The 20933-nt window shown below is 39.1% G+C and overlaps 1 protein-coding gene across 4 annotated transcripts in view; it reads left to right on the forward strand.

Annotated features, from left to right (window-relative positions):
- The window catches only part of FGF14 (fibroblast growth factor 14), a 638300-nt gene that overhangs the window by 423649 nt on the left and 193718 nt on the right, over window positions 1-20933 (forward strand). Inside the window, exon 2 of one of the 4 annotated variants that reach the window (XM_065413675.1) lies at window positions 1647-1662. The exons of the other annotated variants lie outside the window; for them this stretch is intronic. Within the exon in view, the coding sequence (XP_065269747.1) occupies window positions 1647-1662 (16 nt within the window). The remainder of the gene's footprint in view (window positions 1-1646; window positions 1663-20933) is intronic. 4 annotated transcript variants of the gene reach the window in all.

Here is a 20933-nt window from a genome sequence, read left to right on the forward strand (position 1 = left end):
AAAGCCACTCAGCAAATCAGTAGCAGAGAAGAATAGATCCCATGAGTCTTGACTTCCAATTCATTGATCTAACTACTAGACCATGCTCCTCTTCATGGCTTGAATAAAATTCTGGCATTTGCTTGAATTATAATGCAAGTTTTCATATTCATCCATTTTTACAGAAAATCAAGACACCCCAAATAACATGCAATTCAGCATGTGGTGAAGTATTTAAAGCAAAAGCTAACAAAAATAAGGCTGAAATAAGTAGATGCAGAAAGCATGATATAAGATTTAAATGGATGCGGTACATAAAAAGGAAAAACACAAAACCCCAACCGACAAGGCTTTCTGCGTACAGGATCAAGTTTTGGTTAGTTTTGTACAATGGTGACCATGCAGTCACATAATCCTGATATGTATTCTTTCAACTTTTTAGTTGGTTTTCCATAATCACTCCAACACAATTGGAACAAATCAGCTAGTGTGTGGGGAACACTTCCACCTCCTTTCTGTAATAGATGTATTTTAACAATTTCCTTAGTCTCTGTGATTTAATCCCTCACTTGGATGTTGTGATGGGGTGTACAAATCCCACACTGGGCCCATAGGGGGTAAAGGACAGTACTGGGCGCAGATAGCCTTGCCTCTCCACACCTGCAGAACATGCCCCAACTGCAGAGGAAGCTTAAAAGGTGATATTGGATGTGCTACCCATTAGCCCTCCAAGGGCTCTATTTACAGGTGTATATCGAGAGTAGGTCCTTTGAAGTCATTGGAATTACACTGGTGTACATAAAAATCGGGTTTGGGCCCTTTAATTGCAATAATTAGATTAGATAAATGGTAGAGCACGACATTTCTTTAAAATGTAAAATGTTTTCCTTTGTGAAATAATAGTGTAATGCAGTATTTTGAAACACATACAGCCTCTCTCTCTCTCTCTCTCTGTATATAATATATAACCACATACCAAAAGCCTAACTTTAAAAAAAATTAATTAGGTTGCAAAGTCTACCACTGCTACAGTTGTTTTATTAGTTGCCAGGGACTGCCAGTGCAATGTGTATTGCTGTGAGTTGGCAGTGGTGATTGTTGGTGCTTTGGGAGTGACATGGGGTTACCTCTTTAAAATATTCATGTTCCGTTATTACTTAGACACGGTGCTATAATTTTCCTGAGGAATGCAAGCAGGAGAAGGAAAGTGGTGATCTTAGCAGTTTATAACTCAGCTAAACCTGAATAGAATTTAACATGGCTGAGAAAAGGGACTTCTCAAGCCGGACTGGGCTTTTCCACTCCTGAAAGCCAAATGCCTGCTGCAAACAGTAGACATGTAAGAGCTTCTCAAGAAAATGTCACCAGATTTTTTTTACAATGAAAGTTGTTAGGCAACCTAAATATAGGGGTTGCTACAAGCTTTCCCTATAATACAGCAATACATCAGAGGTGTTTGGAGTCCGATCTTGCTGTTCCACTTTGTATAAATAATTATTAACTGAAGCAGGGACTGGAACCCAAGTGTCATCCCTCCAACCACCAGGTTATCTAGTCATTCTTGCTCTCTAGCCCAATGACTATTTAAGTATTTATGCGAAGTGGAACAGTTTCAATAGAGGAAACTGAGAGACCCACCACAGAATACCACATACCCTGGGGGTTAGGACACTGTTCTGGGAGGTGGTAGATGCGTGTTTCAATCCTGGCTATAATTAGACAGACTGTGGTCTTGAACCCAAGTCTTACACATCCCATGTGAGTACCCTAACCATGGGCCTATAGAGGATAATGAGGGTGCTACCACCTGCCTCTCTGCTGGTTTTCTGAATGATGCTTAGGTCCCCATGGGAATTTAACCTCTCCCACCCCTCAAAAAAAATTTGGTTTTGGTCAAAACTATTCAGTGAATGGGTCAAATCTCTCAATAATTTTAGTCAACCCCAAACTGCATTTTTTAGCAAATAAACTATTTTGACCACCTCTAATTGTAAACACACCAGTTCAGATAAATATTTTCCAAGATATATTGGAATTGTAAAGGTACAGAAAAGAGCAACAATGATTAGGGGTATGGAACGGCTTACATATGAGGAGAGATTAATAAGACAGGGACTTTTCAGCTTGGAAAAGAGACGACTAAGGGGGGATAAGATAGAGCTCTATAAAGTCATGACTAATGTGGAGAAAGTAAATACGGAAGTGTTATTTACTTCTCATAACACAGGAACTAGGGGTCACCAAAATGAAATTAATAGGCAGCAGGTTTAAAACAAACATAAGGAAGTATTTCTTCACACAACACACAGTCAACCTGTGGAATTCCTTGCCAGAGCATGTTGTGAAGGCCAAGACTGTAACAGGGTTAAAAAAAGAACTAGATACATTCATGGAGGATAAGTCCATCAATGGCTATTAACCAGGATGGGAAGGGATGGTTTTGCTAGCCTCTGTTTGCCAGAAGCTGGGAATGGGTGATGGGATGGATCACCCGATGATTACCTGTTCTGTTGATTCCCTCTGAAACACCTGGCATTGACCACTATCAGAAGACAGGATACTGGGCTAGATGGATCTTTGGTCTGACCCAGTATGTTCTTATTGACTAATGTCTGTGAGTTACTATATGAACATCTATATGAACTCTTCAGCCTATCTAGTGGATTATCTCCTTATTGTTTGTAGAAGTTCAGAAAAGTCTCCATGTTTACAATTGTAAATACATGCCAATGACTAGGAAATATAATATACAATGCAAAAGTTATTTTATTGCTCTATTTTCTTTTTTTACTTTTCCTCTTTTAATTCATCAGAACTAACAATAAATATACTTCCACCACAACTTCAGCAACCACTAGCCATTCATCAAACTCTCTCTAGAACACTCCTGCACCAGAATCAACATCCAGGACACTGGATGATCAGCTTCAGCAATAGAACCCTACAGATAATTGCATACAAGAAACTCACGGATCACCACACCTACCTTCACAGATCCGGTAACCACCCCAAACACACCAAAAAACTGTTATCTACTGCCATTCAGATACCACAGAATATGCTTCGAGGAGAAAGTGAGGGATACATGCCTAAGCACACTTAAAACCATGTTCACTGAACAATGACACTCTAGCAGAGAAGTAGATCACATCATGGTATGGGCCAGCCAAATACCCCAACAGAAGCTGATTCAATATGGGGGAAAAACGCTGCACACCCCTAGTTGTCACCTACCACCCCACACTGAAACCCATATGGAGTATCATTAAATAATTAGAACCCATGTGCAATAGGGACCACATCCTGAAAGAAATCTTTCCTGAACCTCCTCTTCTGGCCTTCAAACAACCGCCCCCCAACCTTGCCCCAGCCAAGCTCATTGTCAGAAGCAAGCTCTCCACAGACCAGGACCTATCAACTCAAAGTGGCACCTGACCCTGCCATAACAACAGATGCAAAATCTGCAGACATATCTCCACTGCTACCATGATCAATACCCCACCCCCCACAACACACTTTCAAGATCCATGGATGCTACACATGCCTATCACAACATGTGATGCACCTCATCTAGTGCACAGAATGCCCCAATAGCAACTGTGTGGGTAAAACGAGACAATCACTATGCTCCCAAATGAACTCACCCAGAAAAATGATAAAAGACAAACACCATATCACCCATGGGCTGATGCTTTTCACAAAAGATCACTCCATGTCTGACCTCTCAGTCCTCGTCCTCGAAGGAAACTTGCACAACATATTCAAAAAATGAGCCTGGGAGCTTAGGTCCATAACTTCGCTAGACACTAAAAATCATGGGCTCAGTAAAGACACTGGATTTATGGCTCATTAAAACAGTCTTAATCCACTAACTCTCCTTCGTCATAGGACTGCAGGGGTGTTAATTGCCTACTACATTTAAATTGGTTTTGTGCAACATGTGTTAACTTCCTATGCTTAACAATCTGTTCCACCTTGTATTTAGCTGTGACTCTGGCCTGGTCTACACTGGGGGGGGGGGATCGATCTAAGATATGCAACTTCAGCTATGAGAATAGCGTAGCTGAAGTCGACGTATCTTAGATCGACTTAGAATCACTTACTTCACATCCTCGCGGTGCGGGATCGACGGTCGCCACTCCCCTGTCGACTCCGCTTCCGCCTCTCGCCGTGGTGGAATTCCGGAGTCGACGGCAGAGCGATCGGGGATCAATTTATCGTGTCTACACTAGATGCGATAAATCGATCCCTGATAGATCGATCACTATCCGCCGATCCGGTGGGTAGTGTAGACGTACCCTCTGTGTATATTTACACTGCAATAAAACACCTGATGGAACCCAGTCAAACCTCCTGAGTAATCATGGTTCATAGGGGACCCAGTCTAAGAGGGAGAGAATCACAGGATTCCACCCCAAGACAGGTGAAGGCATCAACCCCCAACATATGTGGGGGCTGCTCTCCAAGACCAAGAAGAGTTAAAGGTGCAGCTAGCCCTGAACTTGACACAGGTTTTGACCAAAAAAAAAAAGTTTTAAACTGTTTTCTATTTTTTTATTGTATGTCTAAGCATATACAGTGCTGCTGATTTCTGAACCTTGAGTAATTTATACACATGCACCTTTGGCAATTATGTTGATATGATTTCCACTTAAATGTTTGCAGTTGTGCACAGGTATTTGTGCTTTGTCTATATACTCAAATAGTTCACAGATGACCTGCAACTGGTGAAGCGAGAACAGGGACAGTTAAAGTGCCAGTGGTGGAAGTCTTATGCTGAGTCCAATTCATTGTGACATTCAGGCTTTTTAAAAAATATTATATGGCAGGACTGTGTGAGAAGTGAAGAAATATTTTTTTTTTCACTTCCACCATAATATCTACAAAGTCTCGCACAATGGGTCTGATACGTTGACAGCTCAGGGAATCCTGGATGTGTCCATTTGGTATCGACTTGAGGTTTTTCTCCCTGTGAAGAATTTTCATGTTATCTTTTCAGACAAAATTGCTCAGATTTGGACTGCACTGTCTACTGGCATGGAAACAAAGAACTGTGGCTTTAAGGGAGAAATCTAAATCTTTGCTGTTTGAGTTTTATCCTGTTTCACTTACTGAGCTTTGAGAGGTGCTGCAGTAGCTTCATGCTTCTTGTGAATTGGACCCTTGTCCTTTCTAGCTGATGAAAGAAAGCAGGGAAGTACTGGGTCCATTGCTTTTTATGTTTGTCATTGTTTCCCTACAGGGGGCAGTGCACCAGTGGTTCTTGAACAGTTGTGAGGCCACTTCTCAATAAACCAACTCTTGATGCTGACAATGTGACTATTGACTGGCACCTTATCTCCCAGTTTTGGGGAAGACTATTGAGATATTGCGGTGGTAGGGAACTCTCAGGTTGAGATCTAAGGTTTTCTTGACTGGGGTCATTCGGGTTGTGGGTGTGGTATAAAATAGAAACTGTGCTGTTTTCATTAGGTGGTTTCTTCCTAGCAGTGGATAAAGAAATGTGTCCATGTTGATTCTTTCAGATCTGAAAGCCCCTTTTGATACCTTTTGATCATGAGGTTTAGTTCACTTGCTTAGGAGCTCTAGCAGAGATGGAAAGAGTTGTCCTTGAATGAGTCCAGTCTTAACTTTCTCAGAAAACCCAAAATGTAGTTGTGGGCATTTGTTCCTATACCATAAGGGCACTCTCCTGTAGGTACCACAGGGGTTTATATTGCTGCCCTTCCTTCCTTCTCAATATATATGAGGTTGAAGGGAAGGCTAGTGAGAAGACATGGACTATCATGTATTCAGTACGTTGATATCAGGCAATATAAGTCTCCATCCAATCTCCCCCAGCCAGAGCAGTGAAACAAATAATCTATGTCTCTATGATGTATGGGCTTGGATGACTACTTGACTTCAACGTAAATCAGATAAGACAGATAGTACTGAAGGAGGAGACAGAAGGATTGGCAGAACTTATATTGGCACCCCCCTTCCCATTGAGTGGGTGTGATCAATTTATAATACACATGTGCAATTTAGGGGTAACATTAGATTCTAAGGATGTTTCTGGATCTCCAGGTAACTGTTGTGGCCAAGAATGCAGTCTTTCATTGGCATCGGTAAGAAGAGTGTAGACCAGGCCACTATTCTCCCTCTAATGTAGACCAGGCCACAATTATCTATGCCCATGCCGTCTCAAGAGTAGCTTTCTGGAAGGCATGCTATATAGAGCTATACCATGAAACCATTCAGAAACTGCAATTGGTGCAGAATATTGTGGCCTGCTTATTAAAGAGAAATTCTTGTCAGAAGCACATAACAGTGCTGTGGGATTTTCAGTGTCTGCCAATGCCACTTCTGGTTGGAAATCAGGGTGCTGGTATTATTGACCTATAAAGCGATAATGGTTTGGGACCTAGTTATCTGAGAAACATGGAAGAAGAGTACTATGTAATGATTCTAAAATGATGTGTACTCAAAAAATGGGGGAAAATGGTTTTACTGTTTATTTTACTAATTTCTATAATGCTAGTTACTTAGCTAGATGCTACAGTTTTATACACTGAAACACAACCGAGCAAAAACAAAATTGGAAATGTCAAGAACAAAACAGTCAATCAAATGCTAAACACAATTAATGGACCTTATGACTACCTGAAAGTCCCTAGACTTGGACTTCAATGGGCTGTCAAAAAGAGTGACATGGCGAGAGCACATCTGGTGGTTGTGTAGTTAGGAACCCACATGTAAAAAATGTGTGGGTTTTTTAATGTCTTTTATTATCTGTTACTTCTTTTGGCTAATCATTGTGCACTGTTTCCAGGTTGTCAATTAACAAGAACCTTGTTTAACACAATCACTCTAGCATGTAGTCTATACGTTCATAGAAAAGGAATGTTGTAGTTTTACAGCAAAGCAAAATAGAGGTTGCTAGTCATATCACAGAGGAAGACCTTTCACAGTCTAACTCTCCTGTTAGGTTTGAGATATATATCAAGTTCATCAACATGGAAAATTGGGGGCCGGGGGAATGAGAAGCTCAACTAGTGTGAGATGATAAGGAGGAAAAAGAGAACAAAGATACCTAATAAGGGAAAAATCATCCCAGCTGTTGTAGAGCAACAGAAGTCCTCAAAAGCAGGAGAACTAGCCAGGTCAAGGAGAGGATGTGCAGATGACTCTATGCTTTCAGTGCGTCTCTGAGCTGTACTCTACAAATAGTCTCCCCATGTCAATGGGTGTAAAGAGCAGTCAGTGGAATGGGGAATTACACTGACCTACTGGTCAAACCCCAACCCAGTACAGGGGGAGAACAGGAGCAGCAGCTTCTACTACAATCTGTTGATGAGTAGCTTAAACACTATCGGAGCTACTACTGGACAAGAGTCCTGCATCCTACGCAATCTTGCATAGGAGATGATTCTGCATTCTACTCCATCAGACACTGTATAGATCCCATTTACTAGTGTTTTTTTTTTTTCCAGGGGTCCAAGTTTTGGCCTTAAATGAGTAAATTAAGTCAGGTTTTTTTAAAGATTTGTGTGGTAACCAGCAGCTTCACTGCAGAGCCTATGCATACACTGTACGTGACAGCATTTGCTCAGGAAACAGGCAGGAAAATTGAACTCCAATTAAAGTAAATTTAGCTATCATGCGCTGTATGGTTTATGACAATTTTTGATTACTGAGATATTTGTAAACATTAGTCCAGTCTGCCACCTCCTTGTCCTTCCTGATTCATTCAGCAACTCACATCAAAATTCAGCCCTGTGGAAGAATTTGTGTTATTACAAATGCCAGATTGAATGAATCAGTAAGGGGGAGGCTTCTTCTATGGGAAGTGGTCTGGTTACACATAAGAATGAGGTGGCGATCCTTCTCTCCCCCACTTCTCATAGTACTTACGTGTGTAATGCCTAAATGCTAAAGTGGTGGGTGCCTTGGAAATTCATAGTGAAATGAATAAAGAGGCTTTGATAATCAGTCAAAATGGGACAGAAAATGCAAAAAAGGAAAGAAGAGAAAAAACACTTCGGTAATTTAATTCATCTTTGATCAAATATAAAACTGTAGAAGTTTGCCAAATCTGACTTTATCTACAAATGTTTTCCCCAATGTACATCTACAATGTATTAGTTCTTTTTCTTTTTTGTATTGTTAAAACATTTTGAGGAGAATCTGGTGATCATGAACATGGGAAACTAACACTAAACAGAGTCCTGTATAGTGTAGGCAAGCAACTTACCACATATCTTTGTCCATTTGATGTAATTCTAAACTATCCTGTGCACTTTCAGACATAGTCATTTTCTGAGAAGAGGCTGACATGTAGCTATTTTTAAAATTGTATACTAAAATGGACAGATGTACGCACTAAGTTGAGATCACCCACTTCATACTTGTTGTGTTCTGAAAAGAATTTGAAAGTATGTCTTCAAATGTGAAAGGCTAATGACTTCTTGCCCCTATGCACAAACTTCCTTTGAACATAGACATGCATGTCATCTTGATATATCACATTTTTCTTAAGCAGACATTTATTCAATCCAGTGCAGGAACAATTACTTTCTTCAAATACAGTGGAGCTCAGCACAGCCCTGTTTACTTTATAAAAATAGATCAGTCAGCTATTTAGTTATAACACTATTAAAACTTGTAGTATGGCTGTGACTTTAATCATATTCCTTAACTGAGACACATGCTCAGACATAGAGCAAAATGAAGCACACACATTAGTGGAGTGGTTTTCATAGATCATTTTTGAAGACTAATTTCATTAATGGGAGGAGGTATTATTTTGCAAAAGATCTCCTCCTCTTCCCCATGGAATTTCAAGGAAGTCTAGCAGCTGTGATATTGGTAGCATGTGGATTACTCCCAGAAAAGAGAAACTGTAGTAAGACCAGGAGTCAGCTATTTACATCTTCGGTTAGGTGATTATCTCAGTGGAACTTAATTTACAGCAGTCATACTTCACTGTAAGCAGATTGACATTTCATTATAAACAAAATAAAGGTCTATTGAAAATGAACTAAAACAACTCTGAACTTTTTTATTCCTACTATGAGTAAGTTTCTTATGTGTTTGTTTATTTTTCTTGATGTGCGTGTTATGGCATCCCACTGTACAGCTTCAGGACAGAAACATAATTTGAACTAATTTCACTCTCATACAGAGACAGTAAAATATTGAGTTTGGGGTTAGAAGGCAGGGACCCCTGATTACCAGTGCTTTTGCATAGATTTCTGTGTGGCTCTGTGCTGATTAGTTAACTTTGTTTCCCCAGTTGTAAAAACTTTGGGAATGTTCCAATATGGACCTGTACTTCGCAGCATGAGCCCATCTCTTTTGCATACCAGCAGTTATTTCTTTCAGGAGTGAGATATAGTCTCATCTTGGTATGTGAAGTTCCAGAAAGTGCCCCTTGTTCTTTTGAGTGCATCACTGGCACTAACAGCAGAGGCTATAAAACCAACAAGTTTTGGGACATTAGAAGTGACACTGTCAGGAGCATAAGTTTGAATTGACTGTGATGAGGCAGATTTTCCACTTCACACTATGAAAACAACATATTCCTATGCATTAAATATTGATGGAGTCTGTCTCTTTGGCCCTGGCTACACAAGCTCTCTTCATAACTATAATACACCACTGGTGTAGCTTCACTAGTGGAAACTTTAGCATAGTCAAGGCTCAGGAATTTTTTACTACCATGTCCTCTACACCTATACCTGAACCCTGCCTATTTTACAGCTTCCATTGTTGCTACCGCGGGTGGAACTGCCGTATCTGTTACAGAGCCCATGACCTGTCATAGTTTCTCTTAATGGCTGCCTATAAATATGAAATAGGATCAGGGAGAAAATTAGCCTTGTGGAACTCAAAAGGCGAAGGATCCATTGGTAGAGGTGCAGTTTCCTATCACTAGTCTTTAAGGTGTGTTCCAAGGGTCTTTCAGGAAAGACAAACTATTTTCATGCATTCTTTGGACCTCTGCCATCTCACAGATGATCATATTGAATGGTGTGGAGAGATTCAGGATTCTTGAGAATATATGTCTGCTCAGTATCTATTGATAGCAAAAGATCTGTCAGGGCCACCAGTGCTTTGGTTTGTCCATATCCTAGCCTAAACATAGCTTGTAAGGGATCTAGGATATTGGCTGGGGATACAGGAGTTTGAAGACTGCTTATGGCTGGCTTCTCAATGAACTTGCTCAGGAAAACACTCAAGCTTCCTTGTGATCATTTTTTGGATCATCAGAAACCTTTAACAGAATAATTGCTGGATAAAATATGCAGCTGTCACCATGTAGTACAACATACTCATAATTCTGGTATCAGTGCTATGGGTTATATTTTTCTGTTTGTAGAATAATCAGAAATGCCATTATCAGTGTATAGTTTTAAGAATTGACTATAAAATGGAGGCTGAGAGTGACTTAAATGTGTTCATTTTTATTCTTACAGTATGTTAATCATTATAATCTTTTCTAACATCGTTGAAGCTGTTAGCTTCATCAATAAATGTTCCAGTTGTTTTAGGTGTTTAAGTATTTAAACAGGTTTTTCACATTACAGTTCTGATTCATCACTGTGTTACTCCAGTTTCATGTTGGTGTAGCTTGATTAACTTCAGTAAAATTACACTAGCATAAAACTGAAGTAATGTCATGAATAAGGTCTTGGATCTATTTATGGTATAAAATAACAAATAGCATCAAAATATATAAGATGAATACATTTCTCAATGGAATTATATCCTTGTAATTGCACATAGCATTTAACATACTGTATATAAATCCATTACTTGCCATGTATTATCCAATATATCATCTTAGGATAGGTAATTATTTAGTTTTTAATTGCTCATAGATGGTTTATAATTAAATATTATAAGGTAAAGTTGGTCTTACCTCTAAGTACTATAGGTTTTGGTGAATGTTTTTAATTTTATAAGATGTCATTCAGTTACACAGATAGAAAGCTGTTCTTTGTTGTAAAAGCAGTGCCTGGTTTTTGCTGTCATCCATTTACTTTATTAACAATAGCAGGCTTTCTCTCCTTCCTGATTAAATATTCAAAGCTTTTGAGTTGTAAATGACTGCAACTTTTGCACAATTAATAGCCAAATTCAAACGCAGATTACATGTCACCGAAGTTGTGCTGTGCACATTGAATACTAGGTACTTGTCCAATGACAGCCCTGAATTTCCGTTCTTTCAGTGGTTGCAGCTTGACTGCCAAGAGGTGGGTTTTTTACAGTAAGATAATTAATTTGCAATGGTTATTTGCAGTAAAATCCTAGTGGAGACAAGGCACCAGTAGTTTTTACTGTGATGTGGTTGGCTAGGTCAAAACTATACCCCTGCGCATGGTTGACCTCACGTAGTTTACCTTGTGGTAAAACTACGGTGCTTTGTCTCCACTGTGTTTTTACATTAGGATAGCTAATGCACATTAGTTGTCCTGTGGTTAAAACACACACTTTTTTTTTAAGCACTGAAGACAAAATAAAATCCTTCCACTTGCTTTAGCACTTGTGAGTAACATCTCCTCACAAAAAATTAAAAAAAAAAACGGTTGGTTTTTGCCATACTCTTAGATGGTGCTGCTTGCTGTTAACTCTCAGACCCAATTCAAATCTGAATCATAGAATGGAGTAAATGATCATATAATTAAGGTATTAAGTATTTTTTGGTAAAATGATAGACTATTTCTCCAACTGATTATATTCTAAACACAAACAGATGCAAACCAGAAATATAAATACCACCTTGTACTGTGATTTTTGCCAATCTCAAAGGCTAATCAGAGTTATTAGTTTATTCTTGAATTTGGACCCTCCTAGGTGTTGCAGGAAATTGTGTTTGCAAACTCAGTCGATGGCAGTCTTCCCTGTGAGTCCATAACTTTTTAATGAAAGTAGGGGTGTAAACTCTGGCATCCTAGTATTTTGGTATTGATGATAACATTATGGTCACCTAAAAATTTCATTATATTTCAGATTAGACAGGGTGTTTGTGACAAGTTGTCAGGTTCTAGGATTCTGCACATAGATTGAGGTCTATTCTGCTGCCCAGACTGGCAGCCAAATCAAGAGAGTCCCATTAGCTCGAACCCAGTAGTATAAAAGGCTTTGTGTGTCCATCTGAGTCAGAGGGGCTACGTGGTGAGACAGTCTTGCAGGGAAAAACCCTAAAACCAACTTTATCAGTAAAGATTTGTTTTGTTGCTCTTAGGTTTAAAAATTACAGAAAAACCCAGGAAGAGCACTTCCTTTGCAGAACTACTGTGTCATGGTTGTGGATGCCCTAGAAAATGGCTGCAATTTAGTGATGTGTGAAGTGATCCCTGAATATAAAGAGCCAGATTCTGGCTTGTGTACATACACGCATGCACGCGCACACACAGCTTTGAAGGACAAAGATATTCTTTTAGGAAAATAAAGAACAGCCTACCCTGCAGGGCCTTTGGAAAAAAAAAATCACGGAGGAGCAAAAAGGGCATAGACAAGGGCCTTTGTCTACATGCCTGTTTGCATAGTCACTCCAGCCTAGCCATGGTCTCTATGCTCAGCCCTCCTGCGATTTATTTCTGTTCAGGGAGAGAACACACTGTATAGGGGAGCTTTCTTCAGGTTGTTCACAGTCAAATTGCAGGCCCATGCTTTTGTTGCTTTGCAGATCATATGTGCTACCTTTTGTTTCTCTCTGTCTCTCTCTGTGTGTGTGTGTTGCTTAATGCTCCTTTTCCAGCACTAGCTAGAATTTGGCTGATAGTATGTCAAGATTGTTCAGCAAGATTAACTAATCCTATTATAATGCACATCAAGCACTTGGAAACTCTATATTCAATGCTATATCAAAAACCTCTGAAACATAAACATGGGCCCTATATGCAACACAGGATTTACTGCCCAGGAAATTTTTGTTTTGGTTGAGTTTGTAGGTTACGAAAACCTTATTTTTCAACCAGTTTTAAGCCTGAGAAATTTTGTTTCAGGTTAGCACTTTTAGTGTCTCATACAATGCATTATTCTTATAAACATTTAATTGTATCATTTATGAGGTAGACATAAATATGGTACAGTAAACATATATTGTTAAACTATATAGTTGGTTTATCTACAGTATTATAGCTGGAGCATTAGCGACATCTGTAGTTGAGGTTTTATAGAATAATTCTTCCATTGTGCATGAAACAATCCAAATAGGAAAAATATGAACCATGAAAATAGGCCAGACAGTGATTTTTACACTATGTTAAATCAGCATAGTGCTTTAAGTATGCCAGTGTGCTACTGTGCTGATCAGAAGGCAGTCAAAAGGGTGTCTGTCTGAGTTCAGCACTATTCTTTGGGCTTGCAGCTATATATCCTGCACTGAACTCCAAAGGAGTAATAGTGTTCCTCACTTTACATTGGAAAGTTGAAGGGGAAGGTTGATAGGCTATAGAAATCTGATGGGAAAATTCAGTCTGAGATTGGTCATTAAGAAGTCAGCAGTGTGTAAAATTTGCAGCAGTTGCTACAGCTGCTCACTAACACCCACTAATTCCAGTCCTGTCATTGGGATGTCACTGGGCGCTGACAGAAATAGCGAGTGAAAGTCCAGGGGATAATTGGGAAGTGTGAAATGATCTCTAATGTTCTAGGTTTGCATAATAGATCATTTGTCTGTTTAAATATATGCAGGAAAAATGAAGGGATTAATGTGTGTTAATATCAGTATTCATTGGAGAATATGAGTTATTCTTTGGAAACACATTCATTCAGAATGTTGAGTACAGTGTCTGCCACAGTGGAGCCCCAATTTCTGACTCTGGCCTCTCGGTACTACTGCAATGCAAATCGGTGATGTTGGTAGTGCAATACAGTACAAATATTAAATATATGTGACAAAATGTTCCAATGTGGGTGCCTAAAATTAGACATCTAAATCCACAGTTAGGCATCTAAATAGTTGACCTGCCTTTCACAGGTGCTGAACCTCTGGACTCTTAGAACCTCTGGAAACAAGGCTGTTCATTTGAGTGCTTAAATATAGGTTTGGGTGCCTAACTTAAATAACCCCAGTTTGTACAGGGATGGAGGACAGGCACAGATATGGTAGACCCACAAGTGGCTGAGGTGTTTTGTAGACTCTTACTTTTCCCCTGACCTTGGAAGCTCTGTATCTACTTGAGAGTGAATGTCTCTGGGATAGGTGGCTGGTGTAGGACCCTAGGGTCTGAAAGGCCCAGGGTCGTAGTTACAGAATAAATAGGGAGGTTCCTTTTTTTAACTGAAGGTAGAAATTGCGGGGAATTTTTGTTTGGTTCACTGGAGTTTTATATTTTCTCAGGATTGGACCTGCACCTTTGATAGCTATTGTAGGGTGATGGTGAGAGTAGAGGACCAGGAGAATGGGTTGGTTGCAAAGGCTTCGGACCGTTGGTTCATCTGGAGGGTGAGCAGGGGCAGAAAAAGCATGAAAAATATCTTTTTCTTGTCTAGCAGAAACCTGAAGTGAAACACTTAATCTCACCTTCTATATCTTGGGAAGATAGAACCCTGATATAGGTCCATGATGTTTCCTGCGTAGAGGAAGGTGAATAGAATATCAACCATCTATGATGTGATACGGGAGGAGGCCCTCCAAGACCTGTTTGGGTTATATGAGCGGACTATCTTTGTGGTAGTTGGTTTCAGCCAGTTAACCAGTGCATTAATAAAACAAAGGAGGAGGGGTGTCATTGTGGAGGTATTGTGCTCTGCTGTTTACATCTGACTTGAAGTCTAAGAGATCTGGCCAAAAATTAGACCTGATATTATGTGTCAATTTGTTATGTGAATCCTGGGACAAAGTAAAGTTGGAACTGTATTGTTGTTCAGATCGACCCACTGCTCTGCGAAATCCCTGAATGAGCTGATAAAGTTCCTCACTGCTGTGGCATTGGAGGCACTGTGCTGATTGTGCTTGGTGACTATAACTAGAGATTGAAGGGTTAGATATTGTTCCTCTGTTCTGGACCAATCATTGCCTCTTGAAGTTGATGTCCATCTTTCCTGTCATGGCAATGAGACCTGTTTTTGTGGTCTGTTCTCAGAGACTAACAGAACCTAAATGCTTCCAGAGGTCTCTGAGGTACACTGTTATTTTTGACAGATTGCTCTGTTGATGGATTGATAAGCTTTTATAATCTTTTGTCTTTCACTGTGTGTAAAGTGACCCCCAGGTACTGTATCTCCTAGTTTCATCTTCACAAGTCACCATAGTTTACAGAAAACGTTCAAATGAAGACAGTTATTGCACTTGTAGTGGAAGCCAGGGTCTGAGGCTGGTCATTTGCATTATAAAGATTTTGAGATTCCCCCCCCCCCCTTATGTGGCTATGCCTCCACTATAAAATTCATAAAATTTCAATGAGAGCATTTGCTTCATGTGGTTTACAGCCTAATTGGCCTGGACTGTTTCCACTCTGTTCCTGATGTGAGTCCTTCCAGTCATGAAAAAAATTCTGGTTACTAGGTGGCGCTGTTACACATAATCTTTTTCTTAGCATAAGAGCAAGTTTTTAGTCTTCAGATAACGTTACGTTGGGGGGTTTTTTTGTTAAATTTTTGTGTGTGGGAAGTAGTAGATAGTAGTAAGGGATTTAGTTCTCTGCATTGATTTCCCTTACTAGAGCCAGTTCTTGAGACAGAATTGCATTGATGTTTAGACTAAGATCCCTGAAAGAGGGGACTACCTGTGTGCAGTTTGTGACCATCTTTGTTCAAGGACAGGCATGCCAGTGTTGGGTCAGCCAGCTGTCTTTTGATACTGTGGTTTATGAGGAATTTGTAGTCCTTAGTGAGAGTGGATGGGCTCTGTTTCTTTCTCACAGTGAGATCTCAAGGGGGGCTTTGCCTTACAAAAGCAAAACAGCAACACATTCTTCTGATCATGTTCCTCCATCCGTCCCGTCCCCTCCTCCCCCAAACTTTGGAAGACCAAAGACAGGGTAGGCCCACTGCTTAGTGAAGAGGGAGAAACAGTAACAGGAAACTTGGAAATGGCAGAGATGCTTAATGACTTCTTTGTTTCGGTCTTCACCGAGAAGTCTGAAGGAATGCCTAACATAGTGAATGCTAATGGGAAGGGGGTAGGTTTAGCAGATAAAATAAAAAAAGAACAAGTTAAAAATCACTTAGAAAAGTTAGATGCCTGCAAGTCACCAGGGCCTGATGAAATGCATCCTAGAATACTCAAGGAGCTAATAGAGGAGGTATCTGAGCCTCTAGCTATTATCTTTGGAAAATCATGGGAGACGAGAGAGATTCCAGAAGACTGGAAAAGGGCAAATATAGTGCCCATCTAGAAAAAGGGAAATAAAAACAACCCAGGAAACTACAGACCAGTTAGTTTAACTTCTGTGCCAGGGAAGATAATGGAGCAAGTAATTAAGGAAATCATCTGCAAACACTTGGAAGGTGGTAAGGTGATAGGGAACAGCCAGCATGGATTTGTAAAGAACAAATCATGTCAAACCAATCTGATAGCTTTCTTCGATAGGATAACAAGTCTTGTGGATAAGGGAGAAGCTGTGGATGTGGTATACCTAGACTTTAGTAAGGCATTTGATACGGTCTCGCATGATATTCTTATCGATAAACTAGGCAAATACAATTTAGATGGGGCTACTATAAGGTGGGTGCATAACTGGCTGGATAACCGTACTCAGAGAGTTGTTATTAGTGGTTACCAATCCTGCTGGAAAGGCATAACGAGTGGGGTTCCGCAGGGGTCTGTTTTGGGACCGGCTCTGTTCAGTATCTTCATTAACGACTTAGATATTGGCATAGAAAGTACACTTATTAAGTTTGCGGATGATACCAAACTGGGAGGGATTGCAACTGCTTTGGAGGACAGGGTCATAATTCAAAATGATCAGGACAAATTGGAGAAATGGTCTGAGGTAAACAGGATGAAGTTTAACAAAGACAAATGCAAAGTGCTCCACTTAGGAAGGAAAAATCAGTTTCACACATACAGAATGGGAAGAGACTGTCTAGGAAGGAGTATGGCAGAAAGGGATCTAGGGGTTATAGTGGACCACAAGCTAAATATGAGTCAACAGTGTGATGCTGTTGCAAAAAAAGCCAACATGATTCTGGAATGTATTAACAGGTGTGTTGTGAGCAAGACACGAGAAGTCATTCTTCCGCTCTACTCTGCTCTGGTTAGGCCTCAGCTGGAGTATTGTGTCCAGTTCTGGGCACCGCATTTCAAGAAAGATGTGGAGAAATTGGAAAGGGTCCAGAGAAGAGCAACAAAAATGATTAGAGGTCTTGAGAACATGACCTATGAAGGAAGGCTGAAAGAATTGGGTTTGTTTAGTTTGGAAAAGAGAAGACTGAGAGGGGACATGATAGCAGTTTTCAGGTATCTAAAAGGGTGTCATAAGGAGGAGGGAGAAAACTTGTTCACCTTAGCCTCTAAGGATAGAACAAGAAGCAATGGGCTTAAACTGCAGCAAGGGAGGTCTAGGTTGGACATTAGGAAAAAGTTCCTAACTGTCAGGGTGGTTAAACACTGGAATAAATTGCCTAGGGAGGTTGTGGAATCTCCATCTCTGGAGATATTTAAGAGTAGGTTAGATAAATGTCTATCAGGGATGGTCTAGACAGTATTTGGTCCTGCCATGCGGGCAGGGGACTGGACTCGATGACCTCTCAAGGTCCCTTCCAGTCCTAGAATCTATGAATCTATAAACTTGTCCAGGTACACAAATGGACATGCACAGTACCAATCACCAGTAAGAAAGTATATTACAAATCAAAGTCTGTTACCTCTCCAGTTACATCCTTGTTTGTCCCCCCAAAATAACCCCGCCATCCCATTTGCAAATGTCAAAGAACTAGAGGTACTAAAATACAGTCAGTCTGATTTGATCTCCTAGTTCCATTAGTAAGTAACCTATTTCTTAGGACTTTAGGATCTGCCATAACTTAGATTTCTAATTCCCAAAAAAGTTAGTGGAGGACTTCAAGAGGCCCTTTGCCAGTCTTATATCCCTGATACCCTCTCTTTCTTCTTTCACTCCTTACAGGAAATCCAGAGATTAACGTGAAAATTATAATCCTTTCAGAAAGAGCAAAGGAATGCAGTAAAAAGCATGAAAGAATGACAAATGTTAACATATATACACTTACTTATAGGACTATGCTATATAATTATTTCTAACCCAAATATTGCCATTCCCTACATATGAAGTCATGCCAATGTACTCCTTTATTTTTACTCAAATAGTTTGTTAAATTAACATGTTAAGTTCATTGTTTATTTTATACTTTAACATAATTAAATTTATATTAACAATGCTTAGCTAAGTCCTTTGGGCCAGGACCATGTCTTCATGATTAATTCCACACCAAGGAAATTATTGGTTCTTAACAAATAACAAAATAATAATAATAAAAATGGCAAGAATGGCTGTGTTTACAATCCTTGGGGTACTGAATTATCACTATACATAACCTGGTGTCTCTAGAGTGTATTCTGGAGCCCCCTTCATGATCTCCAGGAATACTACTTCATCGTGAATTGGGCTGAAATGCACTTTGTGTTTAATGGTGTGTGGAGTTGCCATCATTGTATGTCTTTGTAAACAGATCTATCTATCTATCTGGAGGGTGTCCATATATTTGTGTATGTGAAGGCAGTCAGGAGTTATGCAGAAACATAATGATTAAATGTTGTCACATAAATTACTATATACTCAGATGAGGGGTATACACACACACACACACACAACATTTATTAAGTTCTGAAGTTATTTTTCCAACACACGTTTTACATAGTATACATTCTCTATCAGATATAAAAAAAAGCTTTGTAGACACCACATGCTACTGTAACATATGAATATATATTGTAACATGTTATAGAGGGCAATGTTTTACACTAAATGAAAAGCATTCAAAAATCTGTTTTATAAATTTTCTTGTTCCTTGCAAACAGGTTTCCTTTGAGTTCTGTTTTTCTTTTCAAATTATCAAACAGTTTTTATTACAAGAGAATAAAAGTGTAAAGAAGTATACACCCATCAGTTTATTTTTGTGTGAACTGTGACTTCAGGTGAAATTGAACAAATGATAAAAATGCTGTTTCATTAAACAAAGCCATAGACTGACAATATGATCAGTCGTTCTGTGGGCAAATATGTCTTTGATTTTTATGTTTTTAAATTCACTCACCCCAACTAATGTGTAAATGACAGCTTTGGGGTATAATGTTTTTGTGAGTATTTTGTAAATTCTAATATACTTCTTGAGTGACTGCTTTTTATATGGTGGTGGCAAAAGGAAATGAAGACTATTGTTGGATTTCTGAAACTTGCTGCATGGGAGATTAGTAAAGCCTTTTGACCTGTCACCAAATAAAAATGTATTTTGAGCCTATTTGCTGCATGATGTCTGTGTGTGACATATATTGCAGTTCCTAGTTAATCACTTTGGAAACAGATAAAATATCCTTTGTGTCAGTTCATTGACAGTGCAATTTTTCTGTTTGTCTACCCTGTTTTTGCTAGTCAATAGAAGTAAATGTAAAATTTCTCAAAAGTAATGAAAATGGTTTCTTTCAATATTTTGTGCAATTGACATTAACAAGAAATAGGAGTAACTATAATGGACTACATTCTATGAATGTTCCAGCAGCATTTCAGAGTGATGCTGCTGCGTATCTAAACAGAAAGAATATACTTCATTTCATTTCATATGCTTGTATGTATTCTGGCAAGGAGTAAATGAACTTAATAACAAGTTAAGGACCCCTGCCACTCTGTATTATAGAAGAAGCTTCCTGTATACAACAATAGAAAATTGGCTGTGGTTCAAAACTTAATACTTAGCATTGCAAATTAAGCTGCCGTTCTTTTTCCATTGAGCCATGCTTTGATAGTCTGGAATGCTTTATTTTCTATGGCTTTTTTCAGGTGCTTTCCAAATTAAAATTCTAAGGGAAATTGTGAAAGAAATATGAACTGAATTCAAATATAGCATTACTTTGTGGTGCAATATGCAAGGAGACAAATAATCTCGGTTGTACATACAAAAGGTTTCACCATTTTATTCTCAAAATGAAGTTTTCTAGAGAAGAGAGAATCAACTCAATTCATTCTTTAGTCAGTTAGCTATTATGTGAAATGTATGCAGTTAAAATTTGAAAAGGTCATTTATTTCCATCCTATTGTACTTTCCATTTTCAGTGACAGCTCCAGAGAAAATCTTATTCTTAAAAGCCATTTACTGATTCAAAAGATCACACATTAGTCAAATTTTATACATATAGGTAGATGGTAATAGTCTGTCACCTTGTGATGTCTTAGTACTTTTTGGATGTGAGTGAAATAAATTTGAGTCTACTCTTTCACTGAAAGCAAGCCAGGTGGCAAGTACTGCAAAACAATGAAGATGCTTGGGTCCTGGGCACAATGATACTGCATTATGTCTTAAAGAGAAACACCAAATATTTTGAGTATTATTAGAATTTTTATATAGCTTTATCTTAACAGTAATTTAGATGAATGAAAATACAACAATTGTTTCAGTGTACAGAAACTCATAAAAACAGATGCAATGTGTTCATCCTGAACTTCAAAGCAACATATTGGAACATGTTTATAACAACAAGATTCAATCTACAGGACACTTTTTCTGTCTGTGTATAAAAGAGAAAACAAAAATTAAAAACTGAATGGTAAAGCTGGTACAGTTTATACAATTATACTGTAAAAGAAGGAGTTAAACCAATGCATGTGCATGCATTTTGAGAAAGGACAAAGTGAATGCAACTTGTAGCAGGGCTGTTGGAGTCAGTGGATGCTGACCTCTGCCAAATAATAGTTGTATCTTTTATATAACCTTGATCAGTGTCAGCTGACCGGAGCCAGGAAATAAAGACCAGACTCTTCCCAGGATCCCTGTGCCTCATACTC

This window comes from Emys orbicularis, chromosome 1, assembly GCF_028017835.1.
Source record: "Emys orbicularis isolate rEmyOrb1 chromosome 1, rEmyOrb1.hap1, whole genome shotgun sequence".
NCBI classification, from domain to species: Eukaryota; Metazoa; Chordata; order Testudines; family Emydidae; genus Emys; species Emys orbicularis.